General features: G+C 35.6%; 1 protein-coding gene across 1 annotated transcript; it reads right to left on the bottom strand.

Annotated features, from left to right (window-relative positions):
- Positions 1-206: 206 nt before the first annotated feature.
- Positions 207-15,049, bottom strand: pacc1 (proton activated chloride channel 1). Its single transcript, XM_041854461.2, has 8 exons — positions 14,824-15,049; positions 14,366-14,474; positions 13,922-14,131; positions 13,435-13,589; positions 12,926-13,068; positions 1,755-1,896; positions 1,387-1,497; positions 207-1,209 (listed from the first exon to the last, which is right to left on the bottom strand). Exons 1-8 carry the CDS (start codon positions 14,857-14,859, stop codon positions 1,030-1,032), a joined length of 1,086 nt encoding a protein of 361 aa, XP_041710395.1. The 5' UTR covers positions 14,860-15,049; the 3' UTR covers positions 207-1,029.
- Between the last annotated feature and the right edge of the window lie 1,107 nt (positions 15,050-16,156).

The following is a 16,156-nucleotide window of genomic DNA, read 5'->3' as shown; positions in this document are numbered from 1 at the left end:
GATGCAGTCTGTCGTTCAGTCGATGCGAGTCTGTCGTTCAGTCGCACGGTCTGTCGTTCAGTCGATGCGAGTCTGTCGTTCAGTCGTATGAGTCTGTCGTTCAGTCGATGCGAGTCTGTCGTTCAGTCTTACGAGTCTGTCGTTCAGTCGAATGCGAGTCTGTCGTTCAGTCGCACGAGTCTGTCGTTCAGTCGTGCAGTCTGTCGTTCAGTCGTACGAGTCTGTCGTTCAGTCGTACGAGTCTGTCGTTCAGTCGTATGAGTCTGTCGTTCAGTCGTACGAGTCTGTCGTTCAGTCGTACGAGTCTGTTGTTCAGTCGTATGAGTCAGTTGTTCAGTCGTATGAGTAATCCAGTGAGATATAAAGTTAAAACTGACTCCTTCATTCTATATACATTCATTCTTTGTAAAAGGGAAACAAACCACGGAAAAACAAACAAATAAGCAATTGCATCATGGTCCACATTTGGTAAGCACTACTCACTGTTCCCTTTTTTTTTTTATATACATAAAATATCCAGAGGCGATAAGATACTTAACAATTTAAGTTATTCTAAAAAGAATACACGTTTTAAAACATCTCACTGCTCAATTTAAACTCAGATTTAAGAATGTTATGGCAGGTAAACTGAGGAATTTATCTTGATAGGCCTACAGTTCATGTCAGTTTTTGATGGTTCAGAAACAAGTTTTCCTCAGCAACAGTTTCATAACATTCATAAATACATTTTCCAATCATATTTCCCAGTAACATTTTGGAATGCTACATATGACTTATGTATAAAGAAACGTAAGTCTGACAACAACAAAAATCATTGTGAATTTGACCTTTGGTTGAGTTGTCTAAAATCGTATACACGTTACCATCTCATCAATATTTATACGTACAAAATCTGATGTGATGATCCCAAAACAACATTTTAAAACCTGGGCAATATTTGCCATTAAAAGCAAGTGCCTCGGTGATTGGTTGAAAGAAGTTCCTTCACGGGAAAAATAAAGTGATTATTCTATTCTATTAATATGAGTATTAGCTACTATGTCTCTCTGAGCCGATGTGGTTCAGTTCCTTGTTTCTGTTTCTCAGGTGCCTCTTACGAATCTTGATGACCCATTTCACACTGAAACTGGCAAAGTTAGCAGCCTTGAACAGAGCCATGAACACGCCACACAGAATTGCAACTGTATTCCACGGATTGGCTGTCACGATCTGTGGAGAAACATGGGTAAAAAATATTTCATTGTTAGTTATACGCCTATTCCTCAGAGCAGGGATAGGATTTTTAAAAAACTACACCAGTAGAATAGGATATAATGGAATAAAACAGAATATAGAAAAATAGAATAGATGCTATTCTAATAATGCAATAAAAATATGTTCGCTTACATCTCTGACTTCTTGTACAAAGGGATCCCTCCATTCAAACGCAACAAAGAAAAGCTGAATGGCTTCTTGCTCTGATACAGGTCTCTTGTCATTATATTTGACCACACTAGACTGGAAGAACAGACAGCTGTAATGTTCTCATCATGATGTAGAAAACCTTTTGTACTCAATAGGGACAAAAAAAAAAATGTGACAGCTACAACAGGAACATGTAAAGGGAAAATGTGTTCTTTGCAACATGTCGCATGTTTTCTGCCACAGTAGATGCTAAAATTAATCATTTAGCTAATCTTATCAAAATTAAAAGGTGAAATAAATAAAAATAGACAACATTTAAGGAAACCTGAATGTTTAGGAACATTACTGACCTCTTGCCGGAACTCCATGGACTCGTTCTTCTTCCCAGAGGTCTTGACCAGTGACATCTTGACCCAGGTCCTGAAGCCTCCAGAGAACGTCCTCATGGAGTAGTTCCTCTCACAGGCCTGCATGAACGCTGATTTATCCACGCTATAACAGGAGGTGGAGGGCAGAAAAAAATGGTTGTCGTTATACGCACATCTCAATACACTTCGGTTACACTATATTACTCGTTAAACCTGGGATTTTAAACTCTATTACACTCTAAACCAGGGATTTTAAACTCTATTACACTCTAAACCAGGGATTTTAAACTCTATTACACTCTAATCCAGGGATTTTAAACTCTATTACACTCTAAACCAGGGATTTTAAACTCTATTACACTCTAAACCAGGGATTTTAAAAACTCTATTACACTCTAAACCTGGGATTTTAAACTCTATTACACTCTAAACCAGGGATTTTAAACTCTATTACACTCTAAACCAGGGATTTTAAACTCTATTACACTCTAAACCAGGGATTTTAAACTCTATTACACTCTAAACCAGGGATTTTAAACTCTATTACACTCTAATCCAGGGATTTTAAACTCTATTACACTCTAAACCTGGGATTTTAAACTCTATTACACTCTAAACCAGGGATTTTAAACTCTATTACACTCTAAACCAGGGATTTTAAACTCTATTACACTCTAAACCTGGGATTTAAAACTCTATTACACTCTAAACCAGGGATTTTAAACTCTATTACACTCTAAACCAGGGATTTTAAACTCTACTACACTCTAAACCAGGGATTTTAAACTCTATTACACTCTAAACCAGGGATTTTAAAGTCTAGAACACTATTAACCAGGGATTTTAAAGTCTATTACACTCTAATTCAGGGATTTTAAACTCTACTACACTCTCTAATTCAGGGATTTTAAACTCTACTACACTCTAAACCAGGGATTTTATACTCTACTACACTCTAAACCAGGGATTTTAAACCCTACTACACTCTAAACCAGGGATTTTATACTCTACTACACTCTAAACCAGGGATTTTAAACTCTACTACACTCTCAACCAGGGATTTTAAACTCTACTACACACTCAACCAGGGATTATAAACTCTACTACACTCTAAACCAGGGATTTTAAACTCTACTACACTCTAATCCAGGGATTTTAAACTCTACTACACTCTAATCCAAGGATTTTAAACTCTACTACACTCTAATCCAGGGATTTTAAACTCTACTACACTCTAAACCAGGGATTGTAAACTCTACTACACTCTAAACCAGGGATTTTAAACTCTATTACACTCTAAACCAGGGATTTTAAACTCTACTACACTCTAAACCAGGGCTTTTAAACTATATTACACTCTAAACCAGGGATTTTAAACTCTACTACACTCTAAACCAGGGATTTTAAACTCTACTACACTCTAAACCAGGGATTTTAAACTCTAGAACACTATTAACCAGGGATTTTAAACTATTTTACACTCTAATCCAGGGATTCCAAACTCTATTAAAACTCTAAACCATGGATTTTAAACTTTATTACACTCTAATACAGGGATTTTAAACTCTACTACACTCTAAACCAGGGATTTTAAAGTCTAGAACACTATTAACCAGGGATTTTAAAGTCTATTACACTCTAATTCAGGGATTTTAAACTCTACTACACTCTAAACCAGGGATTTTATACTCTACTACACTCCTAAACCAGGGATTTTAAACTCTACTACACTCTAAACCAGGGATGTTATACTCTACTACACTCTAAACCAGGGATTTTAAACTCTATTACACTCTAAACCAGGGATTTTAAACTCTATTACACTCTAATCCAGGGATTTTAAACTCTATTACACTCTAAACCTGGGATTTTAAACTCTATTACACTCTAAACCAGGGATTTTAAACTCTATTACACTCTAAACCAGGGATTTTAAACTCTACTACACTCTAAACCAGGGATTTTAAACTCTATTACACTCTAAACCAGGGATTTTAAAGTCTAGAACACTATTAACCAGGGATTTTAAAGTCTATTACACTCTAATTCAGGGATTTTAAACTCTACTACACTCTCTAATTCAGGGATTTTAAACTCTACTACACTCTAAACCAGGGATTTTATACTCTACTACACTCTAAACCAGGGATTTTAAACCCTACTACACTCTAAACCAGGGATTTTATACTCTACTACACTCTAAACCAGGGATTTTAAACTCTACTACACTCTCAACCAGGGATTTTAAACTCTACTACACACTCAACCAGGGATTATAAACTCTACTACACTCTAAACCAGGGATTTTAAACTCTACTACACTCTAATCCAGGGATTTTAAACTCTACTACACTCTAATCCAAGGGATTTTAAACTCTACTACACTCTAATCCAGGGATTTTAAACTCTACTACACTCTAAACCAGGGATTGTAAACTCTACTACACTCTAAACCAGGGATTTTAAACTCTATTACACTCTAAACCAGGGATTTTAAACTCTACTACACTCTAAACCAGGGCTTTTAAACTATATTACACTCTAAACCAGGGATTTTAAACTCTACTACACTCTAAACCAGGGATTTTAAACTCTACTACACTCTAAACCAGGGATTTTAAACTCTAGAACACTATTAACCAGGGATTTTAAACTATTTTACACTCTAATCCAGGGATTCCAAACTCTATTAAAAACTCTAAACCATGGATTTTAAACTCTATTACACTCTAATACAGGGATTTTAAACTCTACTACACTCTAAACCAGGGATTTTAAAGTCTAGAACACTATTAACCAGGGATTTTAAAGTCTATTACACTCTAATTCAGGGATTTTAAACTCTACTACACTCTAAACCAGGGATTTTATACTCTACTACACTCTAAACCAGGGATTTTAAACTCTACTACACTCTAAACCAGGGATGTTATACTCTACTACACTCTAAACCAGGGATTTTAAACTCTATTACACTCTAAACCAGGGATTTTAAACTCTATTACACTCTAATCCAGGGATTTTAAACTCTATTACACTCTAAACCTGGGATTTTAAACTCTATTACACTCTAAACCAGGGATTTTAAACTCTATTACACTCTAAACCAGGGATTTTAAACTCTATTACACTCTAAACCTGGGATTTAAAACTCTATTACACTCTAAACCAGGGATTTTAAACTCTATTACACTCTAAACCAGGGATTTTAAACTCTATTACACTCTAATCCAGGGATTTTAAACTCTATTACACTCTAAACCTGGGATTTTAAACTTTATTACACTCTAAACCAGGGATTTTAAACTCTATTACACTCTAAACCAGGGATTTTAAACTCTATTACACTCTAAACCTGGGATTTAAAACTCTATTACACTCTAAACCAGGGATTTTAAACTCTACTACACTCTAAACCAGGGATTTTAAACTCTACTACACTCTAAACCAGGGATTTTAAACTCTATTACACTCTAAACCAGGGATTTTAAAGTCTAGAACACTATTAACCAGGGATTTTAAAGTCTATTACACTCTAATTCAGGGATTTTAAACTCTACTACACTCTCTAATTCAGGGATTTTAAACTCTACTACACTCTAAACCAGGGATTTTATACTCTACTACACTCTAAACCAGGGATTTTAAACCCTACTACACTCTAAACCAGGGATTTTATACTCTACTACACTCTAAACCAGGGATTTTAAACTCTACTACACTCTCAACCAGGGATTTTAAACTCTACTACACACTCAACCAGGGATTATAAACTCTACTACACTCTAAACCAGGGATTTTAAACTCTACTACACTCTAATCCAGGGATTTTAAACTCTACTACACTCTAATCCAAGGATTTTAAACTCTACTACACTCTAATCCAGGGATTTTAAACTCTACTACACTCTAAACCAGGGATTGTAAACTCTACTACACTCTAAACCAGGGATTTTAAACTCTATTACACTCTAAACCAGGGATTTTAAACTCTACTACACTCTAAACCAGGGCTTTTAAACTATATTACACTCTAAACCAGGGATTTTAAACTCTACTACACTCTAAACCAGGGATTTTAAACTCTACTACACTCTAATCCAGGGATTTTAAACTCTACTACACTCTAATCCAGGGATTTAAAACTCTACTACACTCTAAACCTGGGATTTTAAACTCTAGAACACTATTAACCAGGGATTTTAAACTATTTTACACTCTAATCCAGGGATTCCAAACTCTATTAAAAACTCTAAACCATGGATTTTAAACTCTATTACACTCTAATACAGGGATTTTAAACTCTACTACACTCTAAACCAGGGATTTTAAAGTCTAGAACACTATTAACCAGGGATTTTAAAGTCTATTACACTCTAATTCAGGGATTTTAAACTCTACTACACTCTAAACCAGGGATTTTATACTCTACTACACTCTAAACCAGGGATTTTAAACTCTACTACACTCTAAACCTGGGATGTTATACTCTACTACACTCTAAACCAGGGATTTTAAACTCTACTACACTCTCAACCAGGGATTTTAAACTCTACTACACTCTCAACCAGGGATTTTAAACTCTACTACACTCTAAACCAGGGATTTTAAAGTCTAGAACACTCTAAACCAGGGATTTTAAACTCTACTACACTCTCAACCAGGGATTTTATACTCTACTACACTCTAAACCAGGGATTTTAAACTCTATTACACTCTAAACCAGGGATTTTAAAGTCTAGAACACTCTAAACCAGGGATTTTAAACTCTACTACACTCTAATCCGGGGATTTTAAACTCTACTACACTCTAATCCAGGGATTTAAACTCTACTACACTCTAATCCAGGGATTTTAAACTCTACTACACTCTAAACCAGGGATTTTAAACTCTATTACACTCTAATCCAGGGATTTTAAACTCTATTACACTCTAATCCAGGGATTTTAAACTCTACTACACTCTAAACCAGGGATATTAAACTCTATTACACTCTAAACCAGGGATTTTAAACTCTAGAACACTATTAACCAGGGATTTTTAACTATTTTACACTCTAATCCAGGGATTCCAAACTCTATTAAAAACTCTAAACCATGGATTTTAAACTCTATTACACTCTAATACAGGGATTTTAAACTCTACTACACTCTAAATCAGGGATTTTAAACTCTATTACACTCTAAACCAGGGATTTTAAACTCTATTACACTCTAAACCAGGGATTTTAAAGTCTAGAACACTATTAACCAGGGATTTTAAAGTCTATTACACTCTAATTCAGGGATTTTAAACTCTACTACACTCTAAACCAGGGATTTTAAACTCTACTACACTCTAAACCAGGGATTTTATACTCTACTACACTCTAAACCAGGGATTTTAAACTCTACTACACTCTCAACCAGGGATTTTAAACTCTACTACACTCTCAACCAGGGATTTTAAACTCTACTACACTCTAAACCAGGGATTTTAAACTCTACTACACTCTAATCCGGGGATTTTAAACTTTACTACACTCTAATCCAGGGATTTTAAACTCTACTACACTCTAATCCAGGGATTTTAAACTCTACTACACTCTAATCCAGGGATTTTAAACTCTACTACACTCTAATCCAGGGATTTTAAACTCTACTACACTCTAATCCAGGGATTTTAAACTCTACTACACTCTAAACCAGGGATTTTAAACTCTATTACACTCTAATCCAGGGATTTTAAACTCTATTACACTCTAAACCAGGGATTTTAAACTCTAGAACACTATTAACCAGGGATTTTTAACTATTTTACACTCTAATCCAGGGATTCCAAACTCTATTAAAAACTCTAAACCATGGATTTTAAACTCTATTACACTCTAATACAGGGATTTTAAACTCTACTACACTCTAAATCAGGGATTTTAAACTCTATTACACTCTAAACCAGGGATTTTAAACTCTATTACACTCTAAACCAGGGATTTTAAAGTCTAGAACACTATTAACCAGGGATTTTAAAGTCTATTACACTCTAAACCAGGGATTTTATACTCTACTACACTCTAAACCAGGGATTTTAAACTCTACTACACTCTAATCTGGGGATTTTAAACTTTACTACACTCTAATCCAGGGATTTTAAACTCTACTACACTCTAATCCAGGGATTTTAAACTCTACTACACTCTAATCCAGGGATTTTAAACTCTACTACACTCTAATCCAGGGATTTTAAACTCTACTACACTCTAAACCAGGGATTTTAAACTCTATTACACTCTAATCCAGGGATTTTAAACTCTATTACACTCTAAACCAGGGATATTAAACTCTATTACACTCGAAACCAGGGATTTTAAACTCTAGAACACTATTAACCAGGGATTTTAAACTATTTTACACTCTAATCCAGGGATTCCAAACTCTATTAAAAACTCTAAACCATGGATTTTAAACTCTATTACACTCTAATACAGGGATTTTAAACTCTACTACACTCTAAATCAGGGATTTTAAACTCTATTACACTCTAAACCAGGGATTTTAAACTCTATTACACTCTAAACCAGGGATTTTAAAGTCTAGAACACTATTAACCAGGGATTTTAAAGTCTATTACACTCTAAACCAGGGATTTTATACTCTACTACACTCTAAACCAGGGATTTTAAACTCTACTACACTCTAAACCAGGGATTTTAAAGTCTAGAACACTCTAAACCAGGGATTTTAAACTCTACTACACTCTAAATCAGGGATTTTATACTCTACTACACTCTAAATCAGGGATTTTAAACTCTATTACACTCTAAACCAGGGATTTTAAAGTATAGAACACTATTAACCAGGGATTTTAAAGTCTATTACACTCTAATTCTGGGATTTTAAACTCTACTACACTCTAATCCAGGGATTTTAAACTCTATTACACTCTAATCCAGGGATTTTAAACTCTATTACACTCTAAACCAGGGATTTTAAACTCTAGAACACTATTAACCAGGGATTTTAAACTATTTTACACTCTAATCCAGGGATTCCAAACTCTATTAAAAACTCTAAACCATGGATTTTAAACTCTATTACACTCTAATACAGGGATTTTAAACTCTACTACACTCTAAATCAGGGATTTTAAACTCTATTACACTCTAAACCAGGGATTTTAAACTCTATTACACTCTAAACCAGGGATTTTAAAGTCTAGAACACTATTAACCAGGGATTTTAAAGTCTATTACACTCTAAACCAGGGATTTTATACTCTACTACACTCTAAACCAGGGATTTTAAACTCTACTACACTCTAATCTGGGGATTTTAAACTTTACTACACTCTAATCCAGGGATTTTAAACTCTACTACACTCTAATCCAGGGATTTTAAACTCTACTACACTCTAATCCAGGGATTTAAACTCTACTACACTCTAATCCAGGGATTTTAAACTCTACTACACTCTAAACCAGGGATTTTAAACTCTACTACACTCTAAACCAGGGATTTTAAACTCTATTACACTCTAATCCAGGGATTTTAAACTCTATTACACTCTAATCCAGGGATTTTAAACTCTACTACACTCTAAACCAGGGATATTAAACTCTATTACACTCTAAACCAGGGATTTTAAACTCTAGAACACTATTAACCAGGGATTTTTAACTATTTTACACTCTAATCCAGGGATTCCAAACTCTATTAAAAACTCTAAACCATGGATTTTAAACTCTATTACACTCTAAACCAGGGATTTTAAACTCTATTACACTCTAAACCAGGGATTTTAAAGTCTAGAACACTATTAACCAGGGATTTTAAAGTCTATTACACTCTAATTCAGGGATTTTAAACTCTACTACACTCTAAACCAGGGATTTTAAACTCTACTACACTCTAAACCAGGGATTTTATACTCTACTACACTCTAAACCAGGGATTTTAAACTCTACTACACTCTCAACCAGGGATTTTAAACTCTACTACACTCTCAACCAGGGATTTTAAACTCTACTACACTCTAAACCAGGGGATTTTAAACTCTACTACACTCTAATCCGGGGATTTTAAACTTTACTACACTCTAATCCAGGGATTTTAAACTCTACTACACTCTAATCCAGGGATTTTAAACTCTACTACACTCTAATCCAGGGATTTTAAACTCTACTACACTCTAATCCAGGGATTTTAAACTCTACTACACTCTAATCCAGGGATTTTAAACTCTACTACACTCTAAACCAGGGATTTTAAACTCTATTACACTCTAATCCAGGGATTTTAAACTCTATTACACTCTAAACCAGGGATTTTAAACTCTAGAACACTATTAACCAGGGATTTTAAACTATTTTACACTCTAATCCAGGGATTCCAAACTCTATTAAAAACTCTAAACCATGGATTTTAAACTCTATTACACTCTAATACAGGGATTTTAAACTCTACTACACTCTAAATCAGGGATTTTAAACTCTATTACACTCTAAACCAGGGATTTTAAACTCTATTACACTCTAAACCAGGGATTTTAAAGTCTAGAACACTATTAACCAGGGATTTTAAAGTCTATTACACTCTAAACCAGGGATTTTATACTCTACTACACTCTAAACCAGGGATTTTAAACTCTACTACACTCTAATCCGGGGATTTTAAACTTTACTACACTCTAATCCAGGGATTTTAAACTCTACTACACTCTAATCCAGGGATTTTAAACTCTACTACACTCTAATCCAGGGATTTTAAACTCTACTACACTCTAATCCAGGGATTTTAAACTCTACTACACTCTAAACCAGGGATTTTAAACTCTATTACACTCTAATCCAGGGATTTTAAACTCTATTACACTCTAAACCAGGGATATTAAACTCTATTACACTCGAAACCAGGGATTTTAAACTCTAGAACACTATTAACCAGGGATTTTAAACTATTTTACACTCTAATCCAGGGATTCCAAACTCTATTAAAAACTCTAAACCATGGATTTTAAACTCTATTACACTCTAATACAGGGATTTTAAACTCTACTACACTCTAAATCAGGGATTTTAAACTCTATTACACTCTAAACCAGGGATTTTAAACTCTATTACACTCTAAACCAGGGATTTTAAAGTCTAGAACACTATTAACCAGGGATTTTAAAGTCTATTACACTCTAAACCAGGGATTTTATACTCTACTACACTCTAAACCAGGGATTTTAAACTCTACTACACTCTAAACCAGGGATTTTAAAGTCTAGAACACTCTAAACCAGGGATTTTAAACTCTACTACACTCTAAATCAGGGATTTTATACTCTACTACACTCTAAATCAGGGATTTTAAACTCTATTACACTCTAAACCAGGGATTTTAAAGTATAGAACACTATTAACCAGGGATTTTAAAGTCTATTACACTCTAATTCTGGGATTTTAAACTCTACTACACTCTAATCCAGGGATTTTAAACTCTATTACACTCTAATCCAGGGATTTTAAACTCTATTACACTCTAAACCAGGGATTTTAAACTCTAGAACACTATTAACCAGGGATTTTAAACTATTTTACACTCTAATCCAGGGATTCCAAACTCTATTAAAAACTCTAAACCATGGATTTTAAACTCTATTATCTAATACAGGGATTTTAAACTCTACTACACTCTAAATCAGGGATTTTTAAACTCTATTACACTCTAAACCAGGGATTTTAAACTCTATTACACTCTAAACCAGGGATTTTAAAGTCTAGAACACTATTAACCAGGGATTTTAAAGTCTATTACACTCTAAACCAGGGATTTTATACTCTACTACACTCTAAACCAGGGATTTTAAACTCTACTACACTCTAATCTGGGGATTTTAAACTTTACTACACTCTAATCCAGGGATTTTAAACTCTACTACACTCTAATCCAGGGATTTTAAACTCTACTACACTCTAATCCAGGGATTTTAAACTCTACTACACTCTAATCCAGGGATTTTAAACTCTACTACACTCTAAACCAGGGATTTTAAACTCTATTACACTCTAATCCAGGGATTTTAAACTCTATTACACTCTAAACCAGGGATATTAAACTCTATTACACTCTAAACCAGGGATTTTAAACTCTAGAACACTATTAACCAGGGATTTTAAACTATTTTACACTCTAATCCAGGGATTCCAAACTCTATTAAAAACTCTAAACCATGGATTTTAAACTCTATTACACTCTAATACAGGGATTTTAAACTCTACTACACTCTAAATCAGGGATTTTAAAGTTTTATACTCTACTACACTCTAAACCAGGGATTTTAAACTCTACTACACTCTAAACCAGGGATTTTAAAGTCTACTACACTCTAAATCAGGGATTTTATACTCTACTACACTCTAAATCAGGGATTTTAAACTCTATTACACTCTAAACCAGGGATTTTAAAGTATAGAACACTATTAACCAGGGATTTTAAAGTCTATTACACTCTAATTCTGGGATTTTAAACTCTACTACACTCTAAACCAGGGATTTTATACTCTACTACACTCTAAATCAGGGATTTTAAACTCTATTACACTCTAAACCAGGGATTTTAAAGTCTAGAACACTCTAATCCAGGGATTTTTAACTCTATTACACTCTAAACCAGGGATTTTAAAGTCTATTACACTCTAATCCAGGGATTTTAAAGTATAAGGGGGAGTGAAAACCTGCAGACACTCGGCCCTCCAGGAATTAAGTTTGACACCTGTGCTCTAAACGAACAAACTGGGCCAGTGCTTTACCTTCTGGACAGGTCGTTGTAATAAACTGGGCCAGTATTTTACCTTCTGGACAGGTCGTTGTAATAAACTGGGCCAGTATTTTACCTTCTGGACAGGTCGTTGTATTAAACTGGGCCAGTATTTTACCTTCTGGACAGGTCGTTGTATTAAACTGGGCCAGTATTTTACCTTCTGGACAGGTCGTTGTATTAAACTGGGCCAGTATTTTACCTTCTGGACAGGTCGTTGTATTAAACTGGGCCAGTATTTTACCTTCTGGACAGGTCGTTGTATTAAACTGGGCCAGTATTTTACCTTCTGGACAGGTCGTTGTATTAAACTGGGCCAGTATTTTACCTTCTGGACAGGTCGTTGTATTAAACTGGGCCAGTATTTTACCTTCTGGACAGGTCGTTGTATTTGTCGAAGAGCATGTATGTGATGGCACTGAAATCTTCTTCTGTCTCGTTCTTACTGAACTGCAGGAAGATTAACTCCCTGTTTCTGACATCTGTTGGACCGCTGACCACCAAGGCTTGCTTCTACAACAACCAGGAAAGGAATTCATTTATTAAATGGCTGAATGACTGACTGACTGAACGAACAACTAATCTCAGAAACCCAGAACTAAAATCTTGCATCATTGCGTCAAATACCATTTATGTTATGTAGCCTGTCCATGAGAGATTACTAAGCAACCAACCAACCAACCAACCAACCAAGCAACCAAGCAAGCGACCAATGAATGAACGAAAATGCTTAGAACAAATGTTGCAGTGTTCTATCTATAGATGTGTTGTTCTCACAAATTAACCAACCAACCAATAAACCAACCAATAAACCAACCAACCAACCAACCAATAAACAAATTAATGTGCATAAGTGGTCTATAGTAGTATGGTTCTCACCACGGTGTGGTTGGTGAAGGGGCCAGTGTAGGTCACCTCCTCCATGACACAGTCTCCTGGCTGGGGCTTCCCTGGGGTGACCAGCGGGGGGATATGGGCATGGTGGTGGTGCTGACAGCTCAACAGCTGAGCCGTCCCAGGGTACAGGGCGATGCCTGCTCACAAAAGGACAGAAAATAAAGTTCCATCAAGAAAACGAAGATTTAAATCAAAATTAGCTTAATGTTCTCTCAAAAAAATAATAAATATAAGCTTGACATTTTGTAAAAAAATAAATAATGTTTAATAATTATATTGTCTCTCCCCAAAAGCTTCATATTCTCTCTGATCAGCATTCACACTAAACCAACATCTTAAATCCAGCTAAATAGAGACCTTTATTAAACACATCTGTTGGTGTATTGTAAAGTTACCCCCCTAATGGTTAAGGTTAGGATTTGGGGGGGGAGGTGATCCTTGATCTGTACGTTGGAGCAGTTGCACCAACCTGGGGGAGAGAAGACATCCACCTCCTTGTATGTGACGGACATGACAGGGTGACTGAGCTTCTCCATGAAGTCGGTGATGGTTTGGTAGGCCAGGAACACAGCCACAGCAGTCAACACCAGGTAGATGAACAGTAGCAGGACGGTGAACACGTTCTTCAGACAGGCCTTGTTGAATAACGTAAACGTGTTGCCGTTCACTGTGTCTTCCTCTGGAATAATAATGTCAATAAAAAGGTACAAATTATTAAATAATTAAATGGAAAGGAAAGATTGTTAATCGATACTAGAGAGGGACATGAATGACATATTATAGGTAATAAAATAGAGATAATATGAATATTACAGTAGTCTTTACAATATTATTTTTTGGGAATAGACTAGAATAGAATTGACTAGAATAGAAAATAACACAATTGAATATAGTAAAAAATTATAGTCAGAACCTGGTAGAACACTGGCAATGGATTCTTCTGGCTCCTCCGGGCCACCGTTGGCACTGCCATTGTCTTGGTAGAAGTCTGGGGTTTGTAGTTCTTCCTCCTCGTCATTGAACTGTATCAAATAAAAGGTACAGATTTGTACTATTAATGGTTGATTTAACACAAAGTGTTAGTGCACATAAAGTACAGTGTCTTCCACTTCCAGATCCAAAAGCAGCCAGGTGGGTCTGTAGACTTTCAAGTCCACTACTATAATGGTAAAGGAAAAGTCTTAAATCAGCTGTAAGTCACATGATCTTGTTTCTATACAAGGATCCGCTCCTAGAGGTTAGTCCCAATATTTCCCCCCAACTTCCTGAAAAGTCATCGATCAATACAGATAGATACAATTGTAAAGTCATTGATAATGACATGAAATCAATAATCAATTAAAATCCGTCAGTGGCCATAACAGAACTTACTTCTTGGTATGAACGGGAGGTCTCCTTCCTAAGCATTCCGACTCGTCTTCAAAGAATACTTGGACTTACTATATATAGTTCATTAAAACTCCGGATATTATAAATGATCCATTTTTATTAATAATAAAAAAAATATCCTCATGTGGCTCTCACGCAGGTAGAGATATTTAACAGGCGGATTTGGTCACGTTCGTGCGTAGTTAAGCAGTAGCCTACACCTAATTATACAACCTCTCTGCTAGCACTAACGATGACGTCACTTTCCTATGGTAATGAGGGAACATTCAAAATAAAAGCCCGCATTTCAAAACATTGCAAGGTGGATAACTCATTAAAAAGATATTACATTTTAATCTATGTCGATTTTTATTGTGCTTATAAACAAATGCAAGAAGGAATTTATGAAATAAAAAAATAAATAAAAAAAGTATATATATATATATATATACAGTGGGGGAAAAAAGTATTTAGTCAGCCACCAATTGTGCAAGTTCTCCCACTTAAAAAGATGAGAGAGGCCTGTAATTTTCATCATAGGTACACGTCAACTATGACAGACAAATTGAGAAGAAAAAATCCAGAAAATTACATTGTAGGATTTTTAATGAATTTATTTGCAAATTATGGTGGAAAATAAGTATTTGGTCACCTACAAACAAGCAAGATTTCTGGCTCTCACAGACCTGTAACTTCTTATTTAAGAGGCTCCTCTGTCCTCCACTCGTTACCTGTATTAATGGCACCTGTTTGAACTTGTTATCAGTATAAAAGACACCTGTCCACAACCTCAAACAGTCACACTCCAAACTCCACTATGGCCAAGACCAAAGAGCTGTCAAAGGACACCAGAAACAAAATTGTAGACCTGCACCAGGCTGGGAAGACTGAATCTGCAATAGGTAAGCAGCTTGGTTTGAAGAAATCAACTGTGGGAGCAATTATTAGGAAATGGAAGACATACAAGACCACTGATAATCTCCCTCGATCTGGGGCTCCACGCAAGATCTCACCCGTGGGGTCAAAATGATCACAAGAACGGTGAGCAAAATCCCAGAACCACACGGGGGGGACCTAGTGAATGACCTGCAGAGAGCTGGGACCAAAGTAACAAAGTCTACCATCAGTAACACACTATGCCGCCAGGGACTCAAATCCTGCAGTGCCAGACGTGTCCCCCTGCTTAAGCCAGTACATGTCCAGGCCCGTCTGAAGTTTGCTAGAGTGCATTTGGATGATCCAGAAGAGGATTGGGAGAATGTCATATGGTCAGATGAAACCAAAATAGAACTTTTTGGTAAAAACTCAACTCGTCGTGTTTGGAGGACAAAGAATG

The sequence above is a fragment of the Coregonus clupeaformis genome, chromosome 29, assembly GCF_020615455.1.
Source record: "Coregonus clupeaformis isolate EN_2021a chromosome 29, ASM2061545v1, whole genome shotgun sequence".
In the NCBI taxonomy this organism is placed as follows: Eukaryota; Metazoa; Chordata; class Actinopteri; order Salmoniformes; family Salmonidae; genus Coregonus; species Coregonus clupeaformis.
This window is presented reverse-complemented; position numbering and strand designations above follow the sequence as displayed.

Bases quoted from the DNA above. Each gene is read 5' to 3' on its own strand.
- pacc1 (XM_041854461.2), bottom strand. From the start codon at position 14,859: ATGCTTAGGAAGGAGACCTCCCGTTCATACCAAGAA. The intron at 14,132-14,365 runs GTTCTGACTATA...TTATTATTCCAG, and splicing joins CATTGCCAGTGTTCTACCAG to AGGAAGACACAGTGAACGGC. The intron at 1,498-1,754 runs GTCAGTAATGTT...CTGTTCTTCCAG, and splicing joins CCATGGAGTTCCGGCAAGAG to TCTAGTGTGGTCAAATATAA.